The following is a 24,977-nucleotide window of genomic DNA, read 5'->3' on the forward strand; positions in this document are numbered from 1 at the left end:
ACCTCGCAGGTACCTTTTGGTCCGGAGGCGAAGGGTAAGGTTTGTTGGGAGGCCTCTCTCCTATTGGAGAAGTGCTTGCAATAGACCGCATCCTTTGTGCACGTTTTTTTTAGTGTAACACGTTTGCACTTTTTTCTTGCACTTTGGGTGATTGGAGAGCACGTTCCTCGGCTCTTAAAAAATAAAAAAAAATAAAAGCTGTCTGCAGATGGGTAGAAACTTTCCTTTTGGGAAGTAGTCTGGCTTGGCATAAAATCCCGATTAGCTTTTCATATTCCTTAACAGGAGCTAAGCTGATACCAGGGAACACTACCTGAATAAGGTGGTGTAATGAGCTGCTTTGCATATGGGTAGAGGGTAGAGATAGAGGGTAGAGATAGAGATAGAGGGTAGAGATAGAGATAGAGGGTAGAGATAGAGATAGAGGGTAGAGATAGAGATAGAGGGTAGAGATAGAGATAGAGGGTAGAGATAGAGATAGAGGGTAGAGATAGAGATAGAGGGTAGAGATAGAGATAGAGGGTAGAGATAGAGATAGAGGGTAGAGAGATATATATAGATATAGATAGAGATAGAGGGTAGAGAGATATATATAGATATAGATAGAGATAGAGGGTAGAGAGATATATATAGATATAGATAGAGATAGAGGGTAGAGAGATATATATAGATATAGATAGAGATGAGATATATATAGATATAGATAGAGATGAGATATATATATATATATATATATATATATATATATATATATATATATATATATATATATATATATATATATATATATATATATATATATATATATATATATATATATATATATATATATATATATATATATATATATATATATATATATATAATAAAAATATATAAATATATAAACATTTTGATAGGTAACATTTACAAAACCCCTTCATCTGCCAGCAGCATCATGTGCGTCTTATTTTCCGGACTAAGTATTGACCACCACACCTCCAGTATCTGGCTCCAACAGGTAAGTGTTCCCTCCCATACATTTCCTCTGTCCATTGGTTGCTCTATAGCAGCGTTTCCTAACCAGGGTGCCCGGACAGCCGTGGGAATTGTACAGTGGCAATGGACAGCATGCTCAGGTCATACTCTTGCCCAGACATGCTGGGAGTTGTAGTTTTGCTTCTACATCCCAAACAGCTTCCTATGAAACTGGTCAGGATATGCCCTTAAACTGGGGCGAGCAGCTATCCATGCTATTCAGGGGACAATAACTTATGCAAGTGCAACCTCTGTACTGTGCTACGGTATATGTCAGCGCTATACAAAACAACAAAGACCAGAATGTGCATGATCATATTTCTTATTATTTTAGTAGCCTCTTCATAGCATTATTACAAGTAGCATCGGTCCATCATCATTACATTGTAACCTGATCCTCTCTCTGTTTATTATATTATTATTAATAAAATATCATTTATTAGTCTAACCCATAAAATATCAAATTGAGATTTGCAAATAAATACATTCGGTATTGAAACGTCCAGAATAGCAAATTGATTAACATGATCCTGTGCAAGTCGGAATGTATAAATATTAAAAAAGACAGGCACTTAACTATTAACCCTATCTATCCAAAAAAAAGTGTTTCTGAACTCACTTAGTAAATGTACAAAAGTGCAAAATTTTAGTTAAATAACCATAAAAAAAAAAAAAATACATTTCTAATAGAAAAAGCTGCTCGTACGATTTGGTCCAGCATTAGTTTGCACACAGATTATAGATACTGATCACTTAGACTAAGCACTGGTGCCCGGCGCCCAGCATATGCAGACTGTGCCAGTGGTTCTGTTCAGCCTGCATGACGGGCAGCGGTGGCATCCATGGGACGCGGCCATAAGTCTTGTTTCTTCCCTGCTGGTAACCGGAACCAAAACGGGGCTGGTAGTGGTAATGGGCGCCTTGTTTTTTCTTTGGATTCTTGTTCAAGGAAGGAGTTGGTTGAGGTCGGAATTCTGGCACCTGAGAAGTACAGGAGCGAAACAAAAAGATAAAACTCTGCAAATGGCATCTACTCTACAGGCGAATTCACACACAACAGGTTTGTAGCGAAAATTTCAGCAATTTTCCTATTTGCCGGAAATCTCCCCATTCAGATGAATGAGACAAATCATTTTGCAGTCCTCCGATTACTTCTTTAATACACTGCAATTCTTGTGTTATACCAATAAGTCACATTGGGCTTACATACTGGACATGGCAAACATGGCTTCCTGGTAAAAGGGGCACTCCGGTGGAAAATTATTTTTATCAAATCAACTGGTGCCAGAAAATTAAACAGATTTGTAAATAACTATATAAAAAAAAAAAATAAAAAAAATCTTCTTAAATCCTTCCAGTACTGAGCTGCTGTATGCTACAGAGGAAGTTCTTTTCTTTAATTTCTGTTCTGTCTGACCACAGTGCTCTCTGCTGACACCTCTGTCCATGTCAGGAACTATCCAGAGCAGGAGAGGTTTTCTATGGGGATTTACTCCTGCTCTGGACAGTTCCTGACATGGACAGAGGTGTCAGCAGAGAGCACTGTGGTCAGACAAAGGAAATTCAAAAAGAAAAAAGACCTTCCTGTGGAGCATACAGCAGCTGATAAGCACTAGGAGGATTAAGATTTTTAAATATCAGGAATTTACTAATCTGTTTAACTTTCTGGCACCAGTTGATTTAAAAAAAAAATTCACCGGAGTACCCCTTTAAGCCTTTGATACAACACCCTGTGATCCTGTCAAAAGGGCACCAGTGGGTTGATAAAAAAAATTAGGGGAAAGTTCTTTATAAATAACCCCCCCCCAATTAAATATCTGTCTAATGGAAAGTTTTTTTCTAAAATACATCCAGATTCCACCAGAAAAGTTATTCAGGACTTATGGCACAGTAAACAGTCCCATAACCACCCCATAAATCCCCTGCATCCCCAACAGTGCTGGTCTCTACATCACACTATAATGACCACTGCACCCAATGCAGTATATATAGATATCAGTATATACAGACAGCACCCAATGCAGTATATATATATATATATATATATATATATATATATATATATATATATATATATATATATATATATATATATATATATATATATATATATATATATATATATCCGTATATACAGACAGCACCCAATGCAGTATATAGATATCCGTATATACAGACAGCACCCAATGCAGTATATATATATATAGATATCCGTATATACAGACAGCACCCAATGCAGTATATATAGATATCCGTATATACAGACAGCACCCAATGCAGTATATATATATATATATATATATATATATATATATATATATATATATATATCCGTATATACAGACAGCACCCAATGCAGTATATAGATATCCGTATATACAGACAGCACCCAATGCAGTATATATATATATAGATATCCGTATATACAGACAGCACCCAATGCAGTATATATATATAGATATCCGTATATACAGACAGCACCCAATGCAGTATATATAGATATCAGTATATCCAGACAGCACCCAATGCAGTATATATAGATATCAGTATATCCAGACAGCACCCAATGCAGTATATATAGATATCAGTATATCCAGACAGCACCCAATGCAGTATATATAGATATCAGTATATCCAGACAGCACCCAATGCAGTATATATAGATATCCGTATATACAGACAGCACCCAATGCAGTATATATAGATATTCGTATATACAGACAGCACCCAATGCAGTATATATAGATATTCGTATATACAGACAGCACCCAAAGCCGGTCACAATCTCTGTATGTATTCCTGTAGCCAGTCACCATTTGACCAGCAGGAACAACTGAGGATTTATACAGGTAGTATTTACATTTTCTGTAACGTGGTGACATAAACTGCTGCTATGTTTGAAGCCCATGAATCCCCTATGAACAGCGGGGTCACATATATATCGGATACGGGGTGGACACTCCTGTGTAATGTTCTACCACATCACAGCTCTGCCAAATACAAGCCAATTCAGAGCAGTGACCATGATGTGGATACCTGATAAGGATCGGCAACACAGAGCATCTTCTTATGGACGTAGACTTCATCGTCCGAGGAGGAGCCGGAGTGATAATCTGAAGTGACCTTCTCCATGGCGTAATTCACTTTACGAGAGATCTCCATCTTATCTTCTTTACAATCAAAGCTTGCCACCACAAAGGAGGGGTTCTTCTCGCCATATCTAATGGAACACAGCGAGTATCATGTCAACAAACCGATCAATAAAACAATAACAAAAAAATTGGTTTCCTACGTCATTTTTTCTCAGATTTACAGCCTGTCCGGGCTTACTGGGACTTGAAGTTTTGCTACAGCTGGAGGCACCATTGTTGGGGAACACTACTTAACAGTTTACATTGCTAAGAACTTATGACACCAGTTGTTGGAATGTCCTATTTGCAGTAAATAAAAAAATAAAATACCCACACACTTCACTCCCTGAATATTTTTTCTTGCTTTACCCAGCGAAGAGCGGACAGATTTATTTTTTATTTTTCAGTAAACACCACCACCTGCTGATCACATGACAGTACTACAAGTGATGCAGAATTACAGTGACCTCTGCTGTCCAACAGTATGTACTACACAAAATAGTATGGAATGCTGCACAAGGCCACCATATGATGCAGTAGTATACAGGTTTATATATATTTTTTAAATAAATATATTTTAATTTCTTAATTTTTGTTAATCTACAGTATATGCCATAAATGTCAGAAGAGGGATCTGCATCTGTCTGAGGAACGAGGGCCCCTTTGCTCTGGTATTTTCAAAATCCTGGCCGGGTGCTTTACCAAGTTTCTGTAACTTCTCCAAAAAGTAATGGGAGTTGTGTAAATTGCATACCCACACTCCATCTGCCACTGGAAACAGCATAGCTCCTAATGTCTATGGAATATACGGAAAGTGCATACAGCAGCTCATTCTGCTTTTTATGGAATCCCAGCCACCTCAGGATACCACATCCAGGCCAGACAGGCCCTCGTTCTCAAGGTAGGTGAAGCGGTCCCAGAGGTGGGACCTGCATCCATCACCTTTATGGATAGGCCATAAATGTTTGAGAACATCCCTTTTCAAGGTTATGGACACCTTTGAGGTGGAAAAGAAAAACGAAGTGCAATTCAGTGTCAGACTGCAACATTTTCTTTCTTGATTCATTTCCATCTCCCTAAGATGCTGTTCAGAACCTGCTCCTAGTATCAGATTTATTATGTGTATCATGTCTCCCCGAATAATAAGGGCTGGATGTAATGTGCCCAGGATGATGACGCTGCTGCTTTCACCATTTTTCATGTATGGACCAATTTCTTCTACAGCCCATGAGAGATCCCTTGTTCCGTGTGCTGACAGACACTAATGCGGAGGAGTCTGTGATGTCTCTTCTCAATCTGCTCAGAGTTCTCTCCTCTTTCAATACAATGATACACAGCCAATGTCATTCACTCTCAATCCCTTGGTTCTTCCTTCTTCAGTCACAGCTGGTGTGATCTTCCCTTCCTGAAAACTTGGATGCTTCCCCCCTCAAACCACCTCCACATTCTAATGTACTGTGTACATCCTCCTCCCCCTTCCTGCCACTCTCTCTCTAAGGTTATGTTCACACAAACATTTTTTCACGTGGTCATTCCACCGACCGCGGAGCGCTGGCAGACATGTCTCTCCTAGGACTGCTCGGAAATGCGTGGTCTCAGACGGCAATGCATTTCCTTGTGGAATTCGCTGAAAAAAAAATAGACCTGTCCATTCTTTTGCTGACGCCGGAATCAGAACTTCTGTGGCAAAACATCTGGTGTGGAAATTCCGCCGTGTGAACATGGCCTCACACAGAGAATGTAGGGAAGAAGTGAAGACTGGAAGGACTTCGTGCATGGGGCTTCATGTAAGAGAGCGCCGATCTTGTAAATCTGCACTCATTTACAGAGCCTACTACAAGCCTGAGTACCATGTGGAGATGGCCACTTGCTCGTCTTCTAGGGAGAGGTGCCATTTGCTCCTTCGTCAGCGGATCAATGGCCTTTTACACAGTGCGATGTCAGCCTTTTCAGACGATAATCATCCTGTGCTAAAGGGCCCTTAGGAGAAATGTGCTGTCAGATCTACAGTATACAGCAGTGGTCTTCAACCTGCGGACCTCCAGATGTTGCAAAACTACAACTCCCAGCATGCCCGGACAGCCAACGGCTGTTTTTTTTACTAAAATGCTGGTGTTACCCCAAATTTCTCATTTTCACAAGGGGTAATAGGAGAAAAAGCCTCCCAAAATTTGGAACCCCATTTCTTTTGCATATGGAAATACCCCATATGTGGATGTAAAGTGGTCTGCAGGAGCACTACAATGCTCAGAAGAGAAGGAGCGCCATTAAACTTTTGGAGAGAGAATTTGTTTGGAATGGAAGTCGGTGGCCATGTGCGTTTACAAAGCCCCACGTGGTGGGTTCCAGAACAGTGGACCCCCCCCCACATGTGACCACATTTTGGAACAGTGGGCTGTGCAAATGAAACATTTTATGGCACTATGGGGGCTTTGTAAACACACATTGCCTTCAATTTCAGGCACATTCTCTCTCCAAAATATTATTGGTGCTCCTTCTCTTCTGAGCCTTGTTGTGCGCCCGCAGAGCATCTTACACCCACATATGGGGTATTTCCATACTCAGGAGAAATTGCGTTACAAATTTTGGGGGTCTTTTTTCCTTTTACCGCTTGTGAAAATGAAAAGTATGGGGCAACACCAGCATGTTAGTGTAAAAAAATAATTTTTTTATACTAACATGCTGGTGTAGACCCCAAGTTTTCCTTTTCATAAGGGGTAAAAGTCCCCCAAAATTTGTGACGCAATTTCTCCTGAGTAAGGAAATACCTCATATGTGGCCCTTAACTATTTCCTTGAAACACGACAGGACTCCAAAGTGAGAGAGCGCCATACCCTACGGCAGTGTTTCCCAAACAGGGTGTCTCCAGCTGTTGAGTCAGTGGCTGTCCGGCAATACTGGGAGTTGTTTTTCAACAGCTGGAGGCTCCGTTTTGGAAACCGTGCCGTACAAGACTTTTTTTTCTTTATTTTACTTTTTATTTAGTGTAGTGTTTTTAGGGTACATTCACACGCTCAGGTTTACAGTGAGTTTTTTGCTAGGAGTTTGAGCTGTGGCGGAAAATTTGCAGCATCTCAAACTTGCAACAGAAAACTCTAAACCCGCCCGTGTGAATGTACCCTGTACATTCACATGAGGGGGGACCTTCAGCGGTTGCAAAACTACAACTCCCAGCATGCTCTGACAGACCATACATGCTGGGAGTTGTAGTTCTGCAACAGCTGGAGACACACTGGTTGCGAAACACTGAGTTAGGACACAAACTGTTTCACAACCAATGTGTCTCCAGCTGTTGCAAAACTGCAACACTCAGCATGCCCTTCGACTGTCAATGCATACTGAGAGTTGTAGTTTTGCAACAGCTGGAGGCACACTGCTACAACTCCCAGCATGCCCTTTGGTAGTCCGTGCATGCTAAGAGTTGTAGTTATGCAACAGCTGGATGTATACTTTCATAGAAAAAATGTGCCACCAGCTCTTGCATAACTACAACTTCCAGCATGCACAGACTACTAAAGAGAATGCTGGGAGTTGTAGTTGGAACTCCAGCTGTTGGAAAACTACAACTCCCAGCATGCCTTTTGGCTGTGCATGCTGAGTTGTTGTTGCTAAGCAACAGCAGGAGGTGAACAGGCTGTATCCTGCCGCCTGCACCGCCGGGACCATCACCGCTGCTGCCACTGCTCCTGCCACTGGGACCGCTGCTCCTGAGGGGACCCCCGCCGGACCAGGGAAAGGTAGGAGACCCCCACCGGCCCTGATCGCCGCCCAGCAGGACAGTGATTGATCGGTCGTTCCGACCGATCAATCACGTGATCGTGAGGTGGCACCCGTGCCACCTCACTCCTGCTGGGTAAGGGTGAATGAGGCTGTCTGACAGCCCCATTCACCCTTTTTTTCCTGGTCACTGGCGACCCGACTGACCCGGAATCTCCGCAAATCACAGGTCTGAAATGACATGGGGGGGGGGGGGGGGGGGGGCATATTCACACGGGCATACAGGTATGCCCTGGGTCCTTAACTACAAGGGAGCCAGGGCGTACCCATACGCCCTGGGTCTTTAAGGGGTTAAGGACACCTGATTTTTAGAAGGTGATGAGGAAAAAATAAAAATGCAAAAAACTGAAAAACCCTAACTCAATTTTGCACTTAAAATTCCATATTATGGCTTTTTTTTTGCGCCACCAATTCTACTTTGCAGTGAGTCATTTTACCAAAATATCCACGGCGAAGCGGAAAAAAAAATTCATTGTGCGACAAAATGCCATTTTGTAACTTTTGGGGGCTTTCATTTCTGCACAGTGCATTTTTCGATAAAAATCTTATCTTTCTTCTGTAGGTCCATACGGTTAAAATGGTACCCTACTTATATAGGTTTGATTTTGTATTACTTAAAAAAAAAAAATCATAACTACATGCAGGAAAATTTGTTTCTTTAAAATGGTCATCCTTTGACTCCTATAATTTTTTATTTTTCCGCGCACGGGCCGATACGAGGGCTCATTTTTTTGCCCCGTGATATGAAGTTTTTATCAGTACCATTTGTATTGATTGGACTTAATGATTGCGTTTTATTAATTTTTTCATGATATAAAAAGTGACCAAAAATACGCTTTTTTGGACTTTGGAATTTTTTTGCGCGTACGCCATTGACCGTGCATTTTAATTAATTATATATTTTTATTGTTCGGATATCTCCGCACGCTGCGATACCACATATTTACACAGTTTTTTTTTTTATTTAAATGGGAAAAGGGGGGGTGAGTCTTACTTTTATTAGGGAAGGGGTTAAATGATCTTTATTAACTTTTTTCCCCACACTTTTTTTTTTTTTGCAGTGTTATAGCCCCCCCCCCAGTGGCTATTACACTGCACACACTGATCTGCTACACAGATCATGCTGTGCATTGAGACGGCAATGATCAGTGTTATCGGCGGTCGATTGCTCAAGCCTGGATTTCAGGTTTGGAGCAAATCGATCCATTTGATGGAGGCAGGTAAGGGGACCTTCCGCTCACGTTCTAGGTGATCGGGACATCATGATTTCACCGCGACGGTCCCGATCAGCCCGACTGAGCTGCCGGGAAGCTTTCACTTTCATTTTAGACGCGGCGATCAACTTTGAATGCAGCACAATGATCGGTGCCGCACGCTATTAGCCCAGGGTCCTGGCTGTCATTAGCCGCTGGGACCGACCAGGTTTGACACAGGGTCAAGGCGTACTGGGACCAGGCACAGGGCGTACAGGTACGCCTTGTGTCCTTAAGAGGTTAATATAGGCATCTGTATGCAGTCTGTAGGTCTTCACCAGGCTTCCAATTTCTTTCATACTCTAAATATTGGTTTCCTAGGAGACCAACGTGTGCATCTGGGTAAAGGGAAACAAGAGAGTCACACTAGGAAAAAATGTACGAATGAGGACAATCTCTGGACAGGACTGATATTTTGAAGCTACATGTAACAAATATATATATGCTTCTGCCTTTCCCAATTTACTCCTCTCGCAGTTGTTACTCATCCACTGTAAAATTATAGTTAGGGAGGGGAGCGTTGCGAGCACTAGAAGCAATGCGCTGTCAGATTTAGCAGGATAAACCTGCTATGTGAAGGAGTTGCAGACACTCTACAGCAGCAAAGTGGTAGGAAGTTTTTAATAACAGGATTTTTTTTCCACAGTTAACTAGTTAAACAGGCATTGGCCCAGGCCTATACTACATCCTTCCTTTGTCCCTATAACATTTGCCTCTGCAGTACTTTATGGACTCCAGTGGATATTTGGTACCCAGCTGCCAAATATGTTATTGTTGGTTTTACGCGTTTGTTCCGCTCTAATCCAACAATTATTAGACTCTGCCATTGCCAGATTAGAGAATTTTCCATAACAGAAGCGATGCCAAGTAAAGGGATTGCAGACAGAAGCCTGCACGTCTTACAATGTTCCGGATGGCATGGAGTTCTCGACCAAATAATTACCCGTCACTATAGAAAAAGCAAAGACGACTGGATATTAATCTTATGTAGAAAGCGATCAGACGGCGAGTCTGCATTGTCTGTTCTGCATTGAGGACTGGAGAGCGGAGAGAGAATAGGAAAATCTTGTTCTAATGACATTTTAAAGAGGTTTTGTCTCAAAGGAATTCTCGTTTCTTCTAAGCACGAGGCTGGAGGAAAGCTCTGCTCTCCGACGAGAGAACATTATCTCCGGATTGCAGGGTATTCTCAGTGTCTGTCTAGGTTTTAAATGAGCTGTAAATGTATTTAAATAACCCCCCACACCTCCCTGTTATTCATCACCGCTGTCCTACAGACAGACAAGAAAGACATCCTCTGATCCGAGGACAAACATTTACCGCAAACTCATTGCGCCATCCATTAATAAGAGCAGAATGCAGCCGCCATCATGGGGTCTCGGTGCAGCTGCCTCATGTAAAACCCAAGATCTGGCAGATTAGCAGCACTGGGGATATTGATAAGAAGGAAATGGACAGGAGACGGCCCCCACCAGCATCTTACAAATTATTATTTACTTATTGCTCTCAGAGGAATCACAAAAAAATAAAATAAAATCAGCAGAAAAGCTGTGAAAATTAAGCAGAGATTAACTGCACAGGAGGAGAATATCCTCGAATTTATCCAGAGATGTAAAAACTACAGAATGTGATTAGATGGTTAGAACAGAGTTATAGAATAATCTAAAAGCCACATCCTGGAACGGCTTCTACAAGACCTACCATCAGTTTCTGTTATAGTGAAGTGACACATGAGTTACCATCAGTTTCTGTTATAGTGAAGTGACACATGAGTTCCCATCAGTTTCTGTTATAGTGAAGTGACACATGAGTTACCATCAGTTTCTGCCTCTAAGTTTAATTTTTTTAATTGTTTAACAACCGACCTATGATAAGGGGGCCAAGATGTCTTCCCAGTCAGGAGACTGGACACTGGGTGCGCTCCATGATCTTTACACAGTTATTAGGTGTGCCAGCCACTTACCTACAACACACTTCACAAGGGTCCACCCACAACGTCATTTCCCGAGGCAATCCTAGATCTTCATACAAAAGGCCGCTGTTAAAACAAGCTTTCTGCAAATCTGGATCAACGCCTTGAAATCTGTTTAAGCGGATACATCTGAAAAGAGAAGCAATAATGTCCCATTATAGAGAGCTATGAGCAATGTAGATGGCTTTTGTTCGTTTCTTATCGGGTGAGATTTAGGCATAGACAACTCTTAAAGGGGTACTCCGCTGTTAGGGGATAAGATGTATTGAGGGGGTAAGGCATAACGTCACGAGGGGGACGGGCCGTGACATCACGATACCTCGTCCCCTGCACCGCCCTTCATCAACCTCGGAGAAAACTTAGCTCGGGGCTGCTGCAGGAGAGATTGCGGGGGTCCCCAGCGGCACTACCCCCGCGATCAGACATCTTATCCCCTATCCTTTGGATAGAGGATAAGATGTCTAACAGCGGAGTACCACTTTAAGCTGGCCATATACATCCAATTCTCCAACAACTCTTCCCTATTGCCCCATTCACTTGCATGCTCTGGCGGTGGCTTATCACACCTGGGAACAGAAGGACCAGGCATGTTGAAATCCAACAGTCTGATCCTGCTCTACCCCGAGATCTGCCACTGGGAAAACACAGGTCATCAGCGCACACACTTTAATAGGAAGGAAAAAGGTTATACGAACTGGCCCTTCAGTTAATGTAATATTTAAAATTCTCTTTTCTTAATAGGGCTCACCTTGGGCACTGTCCTTTGCAAAAACTATGTAATATAGATAACCTATGTATATTTGTAATATTTTGGAGTGAAAAATTCTGTCTCTGCAGCTATTGCCTATGTATCCTTGTGCAGAGACAAAATACAGGAAGACAAACTACAGGGTGGTGTAACACGCCCGCGGCTCACACAGCAGGCTGATTGATTGACAAGCCAGGAGGCAATAGCTGCAGGGACGAGACAACATTTTTTTCACTCTAAAACCGTGATGGCGAACCTATGGCCCCCATGTCACAGGTGGCATGCCAAGCCCCCTCTGTGGGCACATGGCCACTCGAGTCACCCCCCCCCCCCCCCCCCCACATCCAGGGCCGGACTGGCCATCAGGCACACCGGTAACATGGGTCGGCTCGCCTGTAATTGCCCCGCCCCCAAATAAGAGCCAGCACAGCTACGCACGTCCACCCTGTAATGACACTCACTCATGTCACACTCCCAGAATTCAAGGGCTGACGTCACTATGTCCTGACACCGGCTCTAGCTAATCGGAGAGTGTGACGTGACCGGCTCTTATGTGGGGGGTGCTGCCCTGAATCCCCGGCAACTACAAAAAAGTACCAGCTGGGGGTGTGGGGGTTTGTCTAATTTGGGGGTACTACCTGTCTAATTTTGGGGTACTACCTACCTACTGGGGGAGGGGGGGTTAATCTGGTGCTCCTACCTGCCTACTGGGAGTATCCACCAAGGTTTGACAAATGTTTGGCATCTATACAGCAGCAAAAATCACATTCATTGTGCAAAAGCATGTCAACTGCAAACTTTTACTAACACAGTGTGTGTCCTAGACCCTAATTTAGGAGTTGTTTAAAGTGTGTTAAGCAAGTTTAGTTTTCTTGTTTATCTTGCTCATCCTAATTCAGGTTATTTACTGTAAGCACAGTAAGACTTTCCTCATACAATTTCAGTCTGGTATGTAATCACATCACAAGTTGAGTATCCCCTTGTACGCATCTTTGGCACAGTTTACATGTAGCTTTGGTGCAGCTGGAGGATCAGAAACCTGAAGAACAATGCAGGTCTATTGACATACATGGAAAGCTGCACCAAAACCGGATGTAATTCTGATATAAACTGTGCCAAAGCAGCATGTAGGATGTGTGCAAACTGCAGGTGGATAGGTGGGAGTATGTGCTTATTTAGGTGATGTATCACCAACCACTAGTGTGTTACTAGAATTGATGTTTTTTCAATAAAAAAATAAACAAGTTTGGATCATTGGACTCTGTTGTTGTCGTCTTTTAAAAGAAAATATGTTCTTAATTAGTTATGGCAACTGTATTTGTTGTTTTTTCTAAACTTAAACCTCCGTATTCTGATTTAATTGCTGTGCTGGCACTTTAAAGGAAAAAAAAGATGGCGTGCATTACAGTTTGGGCACTTGGGCTCAAAAAGGTTCGCCATCACTGTTCTAAAATCTACACATTTAAAACCAATGTATATTAACAATATAAAAAGAGTTTTAGCAAGTTACAGAGCCCATTTAAAAGGGTTAGAAAAAGGGAACTGCAAGAATAATAATAGGGCGGGGAGTGGCTGTGTGAGGGGACAGCTGGCACCCCCCCCCCCCTTTTACATTACCTGTACGCTTGTCCCTTAGTAGGAGTCTCGGGGTACCAGTGATTGACATACTTGTCATGCAGAATCCGGCTCAGTTCATCAGAAAAAATCTCGATTTCCTCTTTCCCCAACTTATTGTTATTCTTCAACAACTTTGAAAGAAAAAACACAACTGCGGAGATTTCATTCTTCATCTTCCACAAGCAAAGTAAAAAAAAAACTAAACTTAAAAAAAAAAAAAAAAAAAAAAAAGGAAATGTAGAACGGTTATGAGGATCTGCAACAAAAAGAAAAGACAAGAAATTACTAACACAAAATCATGTTTTTAAAGAGAACCAATGAAAGAATCAGGATTAATGCTGCTCAGGATATCATTTTTACGCTGCCCAATCGGCACCTCAAGATTCCAGAGTCGTCATAGTTTAAAAATGTCACAGAGACCCAGTTAACAATTCATGGGGGTGGTCCCTGCAGCTACCCCTCGCCCGGCTGGCCCTAGTGACTTGTCTCTCACAATTCACAGAGAGGGTAAGATGTGTTAGGCAGGCTGGGCAGAAAGAAGCCGCAGATATGATGTTCATTTTAGGACAGTCAGTCAGCCGTAACACCGTCCCGCCTCCTCCCTCGGACCAATCTCCGCCAGGCGTCAGCCACAACTCCCTCATACCAAACTCAGTCATCCCTCAGACGAAAAACTTCCTGCCGTATAGCAGAGCTGAATCCGTGTTGCCTCTCTGCTGTACACGCTATTAATTGTCGGCTCTGCTATACAGACTCTGTAGCACACGTAGTGTCTGTAGTACATGTGCAAGTTTCACAGTTTCGACTCTGCTATACATGCTGTGCAGTGTCTGCTCTGCGGCAGGAAGTTTTGTCTGATGGATGATAGAGTTTCGGATGAGGGAGTTGTGGCTGATAGCGATTGGCCCGAGGGAGGAGGCGGGAAGGTGTTTCACCTGACGTGGGACGGAGTTACAGCTGACGACTGGCAATGTCCTAAAATGGACGACGTACGCAGGGACCCGTAGGACTAGTTACCAGCTGAGTATATCAGAGCAAGTCATAGTGTGTCAGCAACATGCTGACTGCACCAGTTTTATGCTGCCCAATCTGTGGGCAGCATAAAACGGATGACAGGTTTCCTTTAGGGTACGTTCACACAGGCATATTTCAAGCAGATTTTCCGCAGTGGATTTTGCTACCATTTACTCAAAAGGGGTCAGTGGAAAATCCACAACTGTGGCAGATTTTCAGCTGACCCATTGAAGGCAGCAAAATCTGCAGGAAATAAGACCATATAAACAGACCCTTAGAGGTTTTATAGGATATTTATTTAAAAACTGAACAGAAGGCAAAATATTCTATACTTACCCCTCGGCTTGCGGCTCGAGAAGTTCCAGTGGAAATGTTGCCATGACATCCCAGTACATTGAGCATATCACTGGCCTCAGTGGTCTCTTCACATCCTACATATAATAGGACCTCACCGCAGCACTACTACGGGCAAACTTGAGCAGCAAGCTCAGTAAAAAGGTTTGTTTGTTTTCTAATTATTATATTTTTTTTATTTTTCTTTAGTTTTTTATTTCCTGTTGAGTGGCACTGCTGTGGCTCCAAGCTCGGCCATTACCTTCTATAGCAACCCCTGATAATACATTTTTACAAAAACTATATTGAAAAAAAGTGGGCAGAGCGATGCATTTTCTGTTTTGGTTTTCGGCCAAGCACAGACAAAATTTTTGGTTTCAGCCGACAGGAGTGAGGAAATAAAAAAATAATAAAATAAAAAAAAATACTTATCCAAGGGACTAAAACTGAGCACAATCCACTTGTCCTGGTAGACAAAATTATTTGAGTATGTAAATTTGGGGGTTTTCTTTTTTTCCCCCCCACCATTCACTTTGTGGTCAAACTTACACATTTTAATACTTTAGGTCGGCCTGATTATACCAATACCAAATATTTTTTTTCTTAAAAAAAAAAAAAAAATTTGAAATAAATTCCTGACCCCTATAACATTTTTATTTTTCCATATACCAGGCTGTATAAAGGGCTAAATTTTTGGGCCGTAATCTGCTGTATGTATCGGTACCATTTTGTTATTGATCCGATTTTTTGAACACTTTTTACTTCTGTAATTTGTTTTTATTTACATTAACGCCATAGACTGTACACGATATAAAATGTTATTTCTTAAAAATTCAGACAATAGTGCACGCGCCAATACCAAATATGTTTATTATTAATGTTTACATATTTTTTTTATATGGAAAATGGGAAAAGGGGGGTGATCTGAACTTTTAATATGGAAGGGGTTAATGGGTGTTTTTTTAATAACTTTTAATACACTTTATTAGGAGGAATCATTCGATTCCTCATACAGATCAATGCAGTTCTATTGAACTCCATTGATCTGTGTTCATTTGGTTGAGTCAGTAGCCCGCTCCGTACACCCCGAGTGCCGGTGTGAGGTGCAGACTTGCGTCCCATGCAAGTACACGCCCGCTCCTCCCGTCAGTCTGCACCTCACACCGGCGTTATAAAAATAAAGTCGGTCCGGCCCTGCTAGTCCGATACAGGGCTAAATGTATGAAAAAATTCACCTGCCCGGCTCTACATGTCCCGGGCGATAGGATTTCCACATCCCTGGGCCCAAAATTTCCTTTTGGTGCATCCTGAAAGAACTGCAACAACTACTGAATAGTAATAAAAAATGTTATACTGTTTCTTTTGTCTAAAGCTACAAATATGGAGGGAGTGTGGGGCAACCACTGTGCACACACTTAGGCGCTCACACAGCAGACCAAGACTGCACTGAAAATTATTTTCACTTTTTATAACTCTTACTTTCTCGCATGCAGAAAAAAAAAAAAAAAAAAAAAAAACGATTCTTTTGAAAACTGCACTTTTTTTTCCCACTCCACATCTCACAATTTTGTGGTATTTTTTTTTAAAAAGTAAAACTGTGATGATTTTGATGCTGGTATAGGAGTAGTTTCTGCATAAAAAAAAAAAATGCAGATTTTATCCATGTGGACAAGCTCTTACACAGCGTGAATACACCAAGTGCTCCTGTCACATTTGAGAGCGGGTGCGGGAAACAAATTGTATTGTTGCTGGTATCGGTGACCATTTTAGTCGCCATCTGGAGGTCTGCATTAAAAACACTGAAGCATTGGTACTGTGAGGAGTGAAGGAGCAGACCGCCGGCTTCTGTACCGCCATCCGGCAATCAGATCAGTCTTCAATTGGCTTCAATTTATATTTGGAGAAAATGTTTGTAGGTTATGGATGCAAGTGAAGCAGATCTGGGGCTGCAGGATTCCTGGAATAGTGGTTCACTACACAATGGTTCAGAGGTTTTTGGCACTAAAAACTGAAACACATTATTGAAACTGCTGTAAATAAGACAAGTCCAGGTCATGTGATGAGACGACGTGTGGAGACGCTGCGTTACCAGGGAAGCATGACGAAGAAGAAGAGCCTAGATGTGAAGATTAGGGCTTCTCAGGCATTTTATTGTTACTCAGGACTCACTGGACAATCCATTACATTGCCAGGACATCACCACACAACAAACACTAGCGCACCCTGTTTTAGTGCAGCACAACATACTTCCCCAGCAGCAACAAATACCACAGGGCAACATGACATACACCCAGAGCAGAACCAGCTTACACCGTGCAGCACAGTATACCTCCCCAGAGGTATGGAGTTAAAAAAAAAAAAAAATTAGCACCCCACAGTCCAAAAGCCACAAAATGCGAACACTCTGCAAAAACTGCTGTTGTGCGGTAAGAACTCAATTTTGATCATTAAAAAAAAAAAATCTTAATTATGAAAAAAATTTACACTTTGAAAATCATCAAAAATATCAAAATTATGACCTGGTGAATTGTAGACAAAGCCAATCAATACAATTCACATCTGAATCCGACTATTTCCTCAGATATCAACAAGTTATTTTTATGACAGGATGACAACACCACTTAAAGGGGTACTCCGCTGCTCAGCATTTGGAACAAACTGTTCCAAACGCTGAAGCCGGGAGCTCGTGACCTCATTGCCCCGCCCCCTCAATGCAAGTCTATGGGAGGGGGCGTGACAGTCGTCACGACCCCTCCCATAGACTTGCATTGAGGGGGCAGGGAGTGACATCATATGGGGGCGGGGCTATGACATCACAAGCTGTCCTGTGGATAGGAGAGATTATAATATATATATATATATATATATATATATATATATATATATATATATATATATGTTTTCAAATCCCTATGAAACCTATTAAGGGGCAAGCAAAAGCTGGGGGGGGGGGGGGGGGGGGAGCCATACTTATCCCTCCACTTGCTCCCAGGCTGGCAGCAAAGTTGCTCCAAACTGTCCTAAAGGCGTCTTCATAAGCGCAGCAACACATGTAATGGCAGCCTAAAATGTCACATAAAGAGAACCCCCCCCCCCCCCCAATAGTTGCCCCAGTCCCCCTTTTCTTAAACAGTAAATTTTAGCAGCAGCATTTAGCCCCCGCAAGCAGCAAGTGCACAGCTGGTTTCCTCTAGTCACCATAGTAAGCACATGCTATCCTATTAAACATATTGATTCATTTTTGGGGCCTACAATAAGTACGACACTGCGGGCTAAGACTGTACGGAGTAGACAGGAGCAAAGTTACAGTGATTAGATTTGTCACGAACTTCTCGGCTCGGCAGTTGCTGACTTATACTGTATAAATGAGTTCAGCTTTCAGGTGCTCCGGTGGGCTGGGAAAGGTGGATACAGTCCTAGGAGAGAGTCTCCAGCCACCAGAGCACCTGAAAGCTGAAATGTTTTATGCAGGCTAAAGTCAGCAACCGCCAAGCCGAGAAGTTTGTGACGAATTGAATCACTGTAACTTCGCTCATCTCTAGTACGGAGTCTGCAGAAAGAATGAACAGGTTAATTCTGTGGACATAGACATTGGAATTTTAATGCCAGAAACATCTGGTACGGAAATTCTGCCAAGTGCACAGCACAACAAAATCCCGTTGCATTCAACAGGAATGTTGCAGCGGAAACTCCGCACAGAAATTGTGGTGTGAACAAAACCTTAAAGGGGTTCTCCGGTGCTTAGACATCTTATCCTTCGGATAGGGGATAAGATGCCTGATCGCGGGAGTCCCGCCGCTGGTGACCCCCGGGATCTTGCACGCGGCACCCCGTTTGTAATCAGTCCCCGGAGAGTGTTCGCTCCGGGTCTGATTATCGACGACCACAGGGCCAGCGGCGTGTGACGTCACGCCTCCGCCCCCGTGTGACGTCATGCTCCGCCCCTCAATGCAAGCCTACGGGAGGGGGGCGTGATAGCCGTCACGCCCCCTCCCGTAGGCTTGCATTGAGAGGCGGAGCATGACGTCACACGGGTGTGCAGGCGTGATGTCACACGCCGCTGGCCCTGTGGTTGTCGATAATCAGACCCGGAGCGAACACGCTCCGGGGACTGATTACAAACTGGGTGCCGCGTGCAAGATCCCGGGGGTCACCAGCGGTGGGACGGCCCACGATCAGGCATCTTATCCCCTATACTTTGGATAGGGGATAAGATGTCTAAGCACCGGAGTACCCTTTTAAAGATTATGCTGAGCACTTTACAGCAGCATGACCGGTCCCGTTTGGCACATCCAACCAACCTATTCTGGAGGTGTAGTAGCGTACTGCTCCAAATTATAGTGTTATTTGAGTTATTACTAGAAAGACTGACCTCCGCATCACGTGTCCCTCCGACCTGTAGATGGGAAGACTTTCCCCCAACCAGGTCCCTCTGCATTGACATTCTCCGTCTCTACAAGGCATTGCACCATGGACAGGCCTATTCTCCGACTGCATAGTTCTATATAACCACGACTACAGGGAGTGTATTACTCCATAACCCACTAGATCAGTGGTCTCCAGCTGTTGCAAAACTACAACTCCCAGCATGCTTTGACAGTTAATAGCCACAGGTGGTCCAGTTTGGAGACCACTGCGTGAGATTCAGGAGCCTGAAAAAGCTGAATGGACAAAGCTAAGGGATGTATAATGGTACTTCATTATTCATCCTATTTAAAAGCAGAAATGGCTTTATTGTCTGGCTACATCATTTTATGGGAAAACTAACAGCGAGTTCACATTAGGACCCCATGATGTAGTTTGCATGCTATAGTGGGGACGTCATGGACTATGAGCAGCCTTCTATTCACCAGCCGGCATTCCTCTCCTGCTTCCCTTCATGTAAATCATTTCTACTCAGAACATGAAAATGCTCGGACCCTCAGATGAGAGACGGATCTGCGGTGATCGGCCTCATCTCAAACCCACAGGTGCAGATTACTTCCAGATGTCACATTCGTACTCCCACTGATGCTTTATATACAAGAAGTTAGGTCCTGGAAATAACTTTTAAAGGGGTACTCTGGTGAAAAACTTTTTTTTAAATCAACTGGTGCCAGAAAGTTAAACAGATTTGTAAATTACTTCTATTAAAAAATATTAATCCTTCCTGTACTTATTAGCTGCTGAATACTACAGTGGAGATTCTTTTCCGTTTGAAACAAAGAGCCCTCTGTTGACATCATGACCACAGTGCTCTCTGCTGACATCTCTGTCCATTTTAGGAACTGTCCAGAGCAGCATATGTTTGCTATGGGGATTTCCTTTTACTCTGGTCAGTTCCAAAAATGGACAGAGATGTAGTATTCAGCAAATAATAAGTACAGGAAGGATAAAAATAAGATTGTTTCAAGCATGTGATGCTCCTTTAAACTCACCTGGGGCAAGTAACCGGTGTGGGCAATATAAAAATCAAACCTGAAAGCAGATAAAAAGGAGAGAAGTTCACTTAGTCTTTGCATTGTGTGTGTGTGTGTGTGTGTGTGTGTGTTCCACACTAAGCATGGACAACAGAAAGAGGAGAAGAGAACTGTCTGAGGGCTTGAGAAAAAAGATTGTGGAAATATATCAACAATCTCGAGGTTACAAGTCCATCTCCAGAGATCTAGATTTGCCTTTGTCCACTGTGCGCAACATTATCAAGAAGTTTGCCACCCATGGCACTGTAGCTAATCTCCCTGGGCGTAGAGATGAGAGAAAAATTGATGAAAGGTTTCAATGCAGAATAGTCCAGATGGTGGATAAGCAGCCTCAAACAAGTTCCAAAGATATTCAAGCTGTTCTACAGGATCAGGGAGCAGTGTCAGCGCAAACTATGAAATGAAACACTATGGCAGGAGACCCAGGAGGACCCCACTGCTGACAGAGACATAAAAAAGCAAGAATACATTTTGCCAAAATTAACTTGAGTAAGTCAAAATCCTTCTGAGAAAAAGTCTTGTGGACAGATGAGACCAAGATAGAGCTTTTTGGTAAAGCACATCATTCTACTGTTTACCAAAAACGGAATGAGGCCTACAAAGAAAAGAACAGTACCTACAGTGAAATATGGTGGAGGGTCAATGATGTTTTGGGGTTGTTTTGCTGAAATCTGAGGATTACCAACGGATTTTGGGTCGCACTGTACAGCCCAGTGTCAGAAAGCTGGGTTTGCGTCCGAGATCTTGGGTCTTCCAGCAGGACAATGACCCCAAACATACGTCAAAAAGCCCCCAGAAATGGATGGCAACGAAGCGCTGGAGAGTTCTGAAGTGGCAGCAATGAGTCCAGATCTAAATCCTATTGAACACCTGTGGAGAGATCTTAAAATTGCTGTTGGGAAAAGGCGCCTTCCAATAAGAGAGACCTGGAGCAGTTTGCAAAGGAAGAGTGGTCCAACATTCCGGCTGAGAGGTGTAAGAAGCGTATTGATGGTTATAGGAAGCCGCTGATTTCAGTTATTTTTTCCAAAGGGTATGCAGCCAATTATTATGTTAAGGGTGCCAATTTTGTCCAGACCATTTTTGGAGTTTGGTGAGATTATGTCCAATTTGCTTTTTTTCCCCCCTCCTTTTTTGGTTTAGTTCCAATACACACAAAAGGTAATAAACATGTGTATAGCAAAACATGTGTCACTGCAATCCTTTTCTGTAAGAAACACTTTCTAGAAAAATTTCAGGGCCATGACTGCCAACATTTACGGCCATGACTGTATATGTTTTCAGATCCCTATGAAACCTTTTAAGGGGCAAGCAAAAGCTGGGGGGGGGGGGGGGGGGGGGAGCCATACTTATCCTTCCACTTGCTCCGAACTGTTCTAAAGGGGTCTTCATAAGCGCAGCAACACATGTAATGGCAGCCTAAAAGGTCACATGAAGAGAACCTCCCCCAGTCCCTCTTTTCTTACAGTAAATATTAGCAGCAACATTTAGCCCCTGCAAGCAGCTGGTTTCCTCTAGTCACCATAGTAAGCACATTTTGTGCAGCAAGTACTTTCTTCTAGAAACAGTGCCACTCCTGTCTACTGGTTGTATGCGGTACTGTACCCAAGATCTTTTTACTCCAATATCAGTTACAACCTATGCAAAAAAAAGTGACGTAATGTCAGAATCTGTATAAATTTGGAGCAATTTCCACCATGCTAGAAAACCCTTGATAAATCCCCCTCAATGGATGGAAGTCACAGTAGAATAGCAAAGGATAAGACTGGGCCGTATCTCAGACCAGGCCCTCACAGTGCTTACATATCTTGTCTTGGAACCACAATGTTGTCAGTGAAATACAACAAGCCCTGTGACATTCTGCCGTCCACGTTCGGGTCTGGTGGATAGTAAAAGGTCACCTGACAGCCCTATACATGAGCACCACCTGACATCCGGGGCTCGTATCCCCCCCCCCCCCCCCCCCCCCCCCGCACAATGTTCATGTTGTCAGGATACTTTTGACAAACCCATAAAGAAAGGTTAATGTGTGCGGACTCCATGTTTCCGTGTCTCACCGCTGACAAGGACATGGCCTTAGGTCTGACCACGAACCAAACAAGACATTCTCCCAATACCTCTTCACGCCTGTAAACAACAACAACCATTACAACGCAGGGGAGACATTACAATCCAGGATATTACTCACTGCAAGAACAGGAAGAGAAGGAAAACTCATTACTAAAGCTAGAATATACAGTGGGGAAAAAAGGATTTAGTCAGCCCCCAATTGTGGAAGTTCTCCCCCTTAAAAAGATGATACAGGTACGGCCTGACATCCTGGTACTTAAGGGCCCAGGGCGTACCTCAGGGATGTGGGAATTATATCGCCCGATGCCCATGACATGCAGTTCCAGGCGCTAAGCTGGTGAATTCTTCAGGCATTCAGCTCTGCTTAGGGCAGGCATGGTTAAATACCTGAGGAATACACATAACAGGGCCCCGTCACTAAACTCCCATAGACTGCAGCTGTATGCTGCAGCCTATAGCGAGCCGCACAGGACATCGGCAATGTGGGGAACAGCGCAGTGCTGGGCTGATAAACCAGGGGGGGGCGATGACAACACACCACACAAAACAAAAAGTAAAACGCTACATATACCCCTACAGTTTCCACCCCCCCACCCCCAATAGAAATATGACATCCTGCATAAATCTGTTCAGCTTTCCGGTGCTCCGGTGGGCTGGAAAAGGTGGATACAGTCCTAGGAAAGAGTCTCCTAGGACTGTATCCACCTTTTCCAGCCCACGGGAGCACCTGAAAGCTGAACTAATTTATGCAGGATAAGCCATCAACTGCCGAGCCGAGAAGTTCGTGACAAATCGAATTTACTGTAAATTCGCTCATCTCTAATGGCAGTGTTTCCAAAACGGAGCCTCCAACTGTTGCAAAACAACAACTCCCAGTATTGCCGGACAGCCATTGACTGTCCAGGCATGCTGGGAGTTTTGCAACAGCTGGAGGAACTCTGTTTGGGAAACACTCCCATAGGGTAATATTGGTATCGGGGGCAAGTGTAATTCTTGCATCCAGATCCGTCCCTATGCAAATCCCTAATTTAGTCCTCAAATGAGCATAGCGCTAACTCACTTCGGAGTACGGAAATACCCCATATGTGGACATAAAATGCTCTGCGGGCGCACAACAAGGCTCAGGAGTGAGAGAGCCATGTACATTTGAGGTGATTTGCACAGGGGTGGCTGATCATTACAGCGGTTCTGAAAATGAAATTTTTTTAATTTTTTTCACTAAAATGCTGGAGTTATCCCAAATTTCTCATTTTCACAAGGGGTAATAGAAAAAAAAAAGCCCCCCAATATCTGTAACACCATTTCTTCTGAAAATATAAATACCTCATGTGAGAACGTAAAGTGCTCTGCTGGCGCACTACAATGCTAAGAAGAGAAGGGGCTCCATTGGGCTTTTGGAGACAGAATGTGTCTGGAATTAAAGGCCATGTGCGCATACAAAGCCCCCATGGTGCCAGAACAGTGGACCTCCCCCCACAAGTAACCCCATTTTGGAAACTACACCTCTCAAGGAATGTAACAAGGGTTGCAGTGAACATTTACACCCCACTGGTGTCTGACAGATTTTTTGAATAGTGGTCCATGAAAATGGAAAATGTGATCTGTCAAACGCCAGTGGGGTGTGAATGCTCACAGCACCTCTTATTACATTCCATGAGGGGTGTAGTTTCCAAAATGGGGTCACGTGGGGGGGTCCATTTTAGAGCTGGGCGGTATGACAAAAAATGTGTATCACGGTATTTTTGTAAGTTATGGCAGTTCCATGGTATTTGACGGTATTTTCCACCCCCCACCCAATCATGTGACCCGTGGGCGCTGCTTCGCCCCCCCCCCCCGGTTTATCAGCCAAGCGCTGCGCTGTCCCCGAAATCAGGGAAATAATCATGTCACCCGCAAGCGCTGCTTCTCTCCCCCCCCCCCCACCCCACCAAATAATTATTAGCCGCTGCGCTGTACTGTACTATCCTGTGCCTGGGCTGCAAAAGTAAACAAAATAAACTTTAACTCACCTTCCTACATTCCAGGCCTCACGGTCCCTCCGCTGCGGTCCTGGGGATGTGAACATCAGAGCCGTCAGCCTATCACCGGCCGCAGCGATGTCCCGCCTCGGCCGGTGATAGGCTGAGCCCACTGTCATGTAAGGAGCCGGCCGAGGCATCGCTGCGGCCGGTGATAGGCTGCCAGCTCTGTGACGTTCCCATCCCCAGGACCGCAGCGGAGGGACCATGAGGCCAATAACGGGGAACGTCGGAAGGTGTGTGTGTGTGTGGGGGGGGGGGGGGTTTGGAAGAGAGAGAGACAGAGAGAGAAGCAGTGCTCGCGGGTGACATACGATTAGCTCCACGATGTGGGACACAGCGCAGCGCTGGGCTGATAATTCATTGGGGAAGGGGGGGGGGGGGGGGGGAGCAGAACAGCGCCCGCAGGTCACATATGATTAGTTCCCCAATGTGGGGACAGCTGCTGCGGCTGATCATTCATTCATTCATTCGAAGGGGCAGGGCGGGACCAAACCGGTATTGCGGTATGGGATAAATTCATATCGTGCAGGAAAAACAATTTGGTATTCGGTATGAACCGGTATAC

General features: G+C 43.6%; 1 protein-coding gene across 1 annotated transcript in view; it reads right to left on the bottom strand.

Annotated features, from left to right (window-relative positions):
* Window positions 1–1,329: 1,329 nt before the first annotated feature.
* BTG3 (BTG anti-proliferation factor 3) overlaps window positions 1,330–24,977 on the bottom strand; it is a 34,331-nt gene continuing 10,683 nt past the window's right edge. Inside the window, exons 2-5 of the mRNA XM_056559423.1 lie at window positions 13,516–13,771; window positions 11,142–11,279; window positions 4,054–4,237; window positions 1,330–1,998 (exon numbers count right to left, since the gene is read on the bottom strand). Of these exons, the coding sequence (XP_056415398.1) occupies window positions 1,771–1,998; window positions 4,054–4,237; window positions 11,142–11,279; window positions 13,516–13,688 (723 nt within the window). The 5' untranslated portion in view covers window positions 13,689–13,771 and the 3' untranslated portion in view covers window positions 1,330–1,770. The remainder of the gene's footprint in view (window positions 1,999–4,053; window positions 4,238–11,141; window positions 11,280–13,515; window positions 13,772–24,977) is intronic.

The sequence above is a fragment of the Hyla sarda genome, chromosome 2 (assembly GCF_029499605.1).
Source record: "Hyla sarda isolate aHylSar1 chromosome 2, aHylSar1.hap1, whole genome shotgun sequence".
Taxonomy (NCBI): Eukaryota; Metazoa; Chordata; class Amphibia; order Anura; family Hylidae; genus Hyla; species Hyla sarda.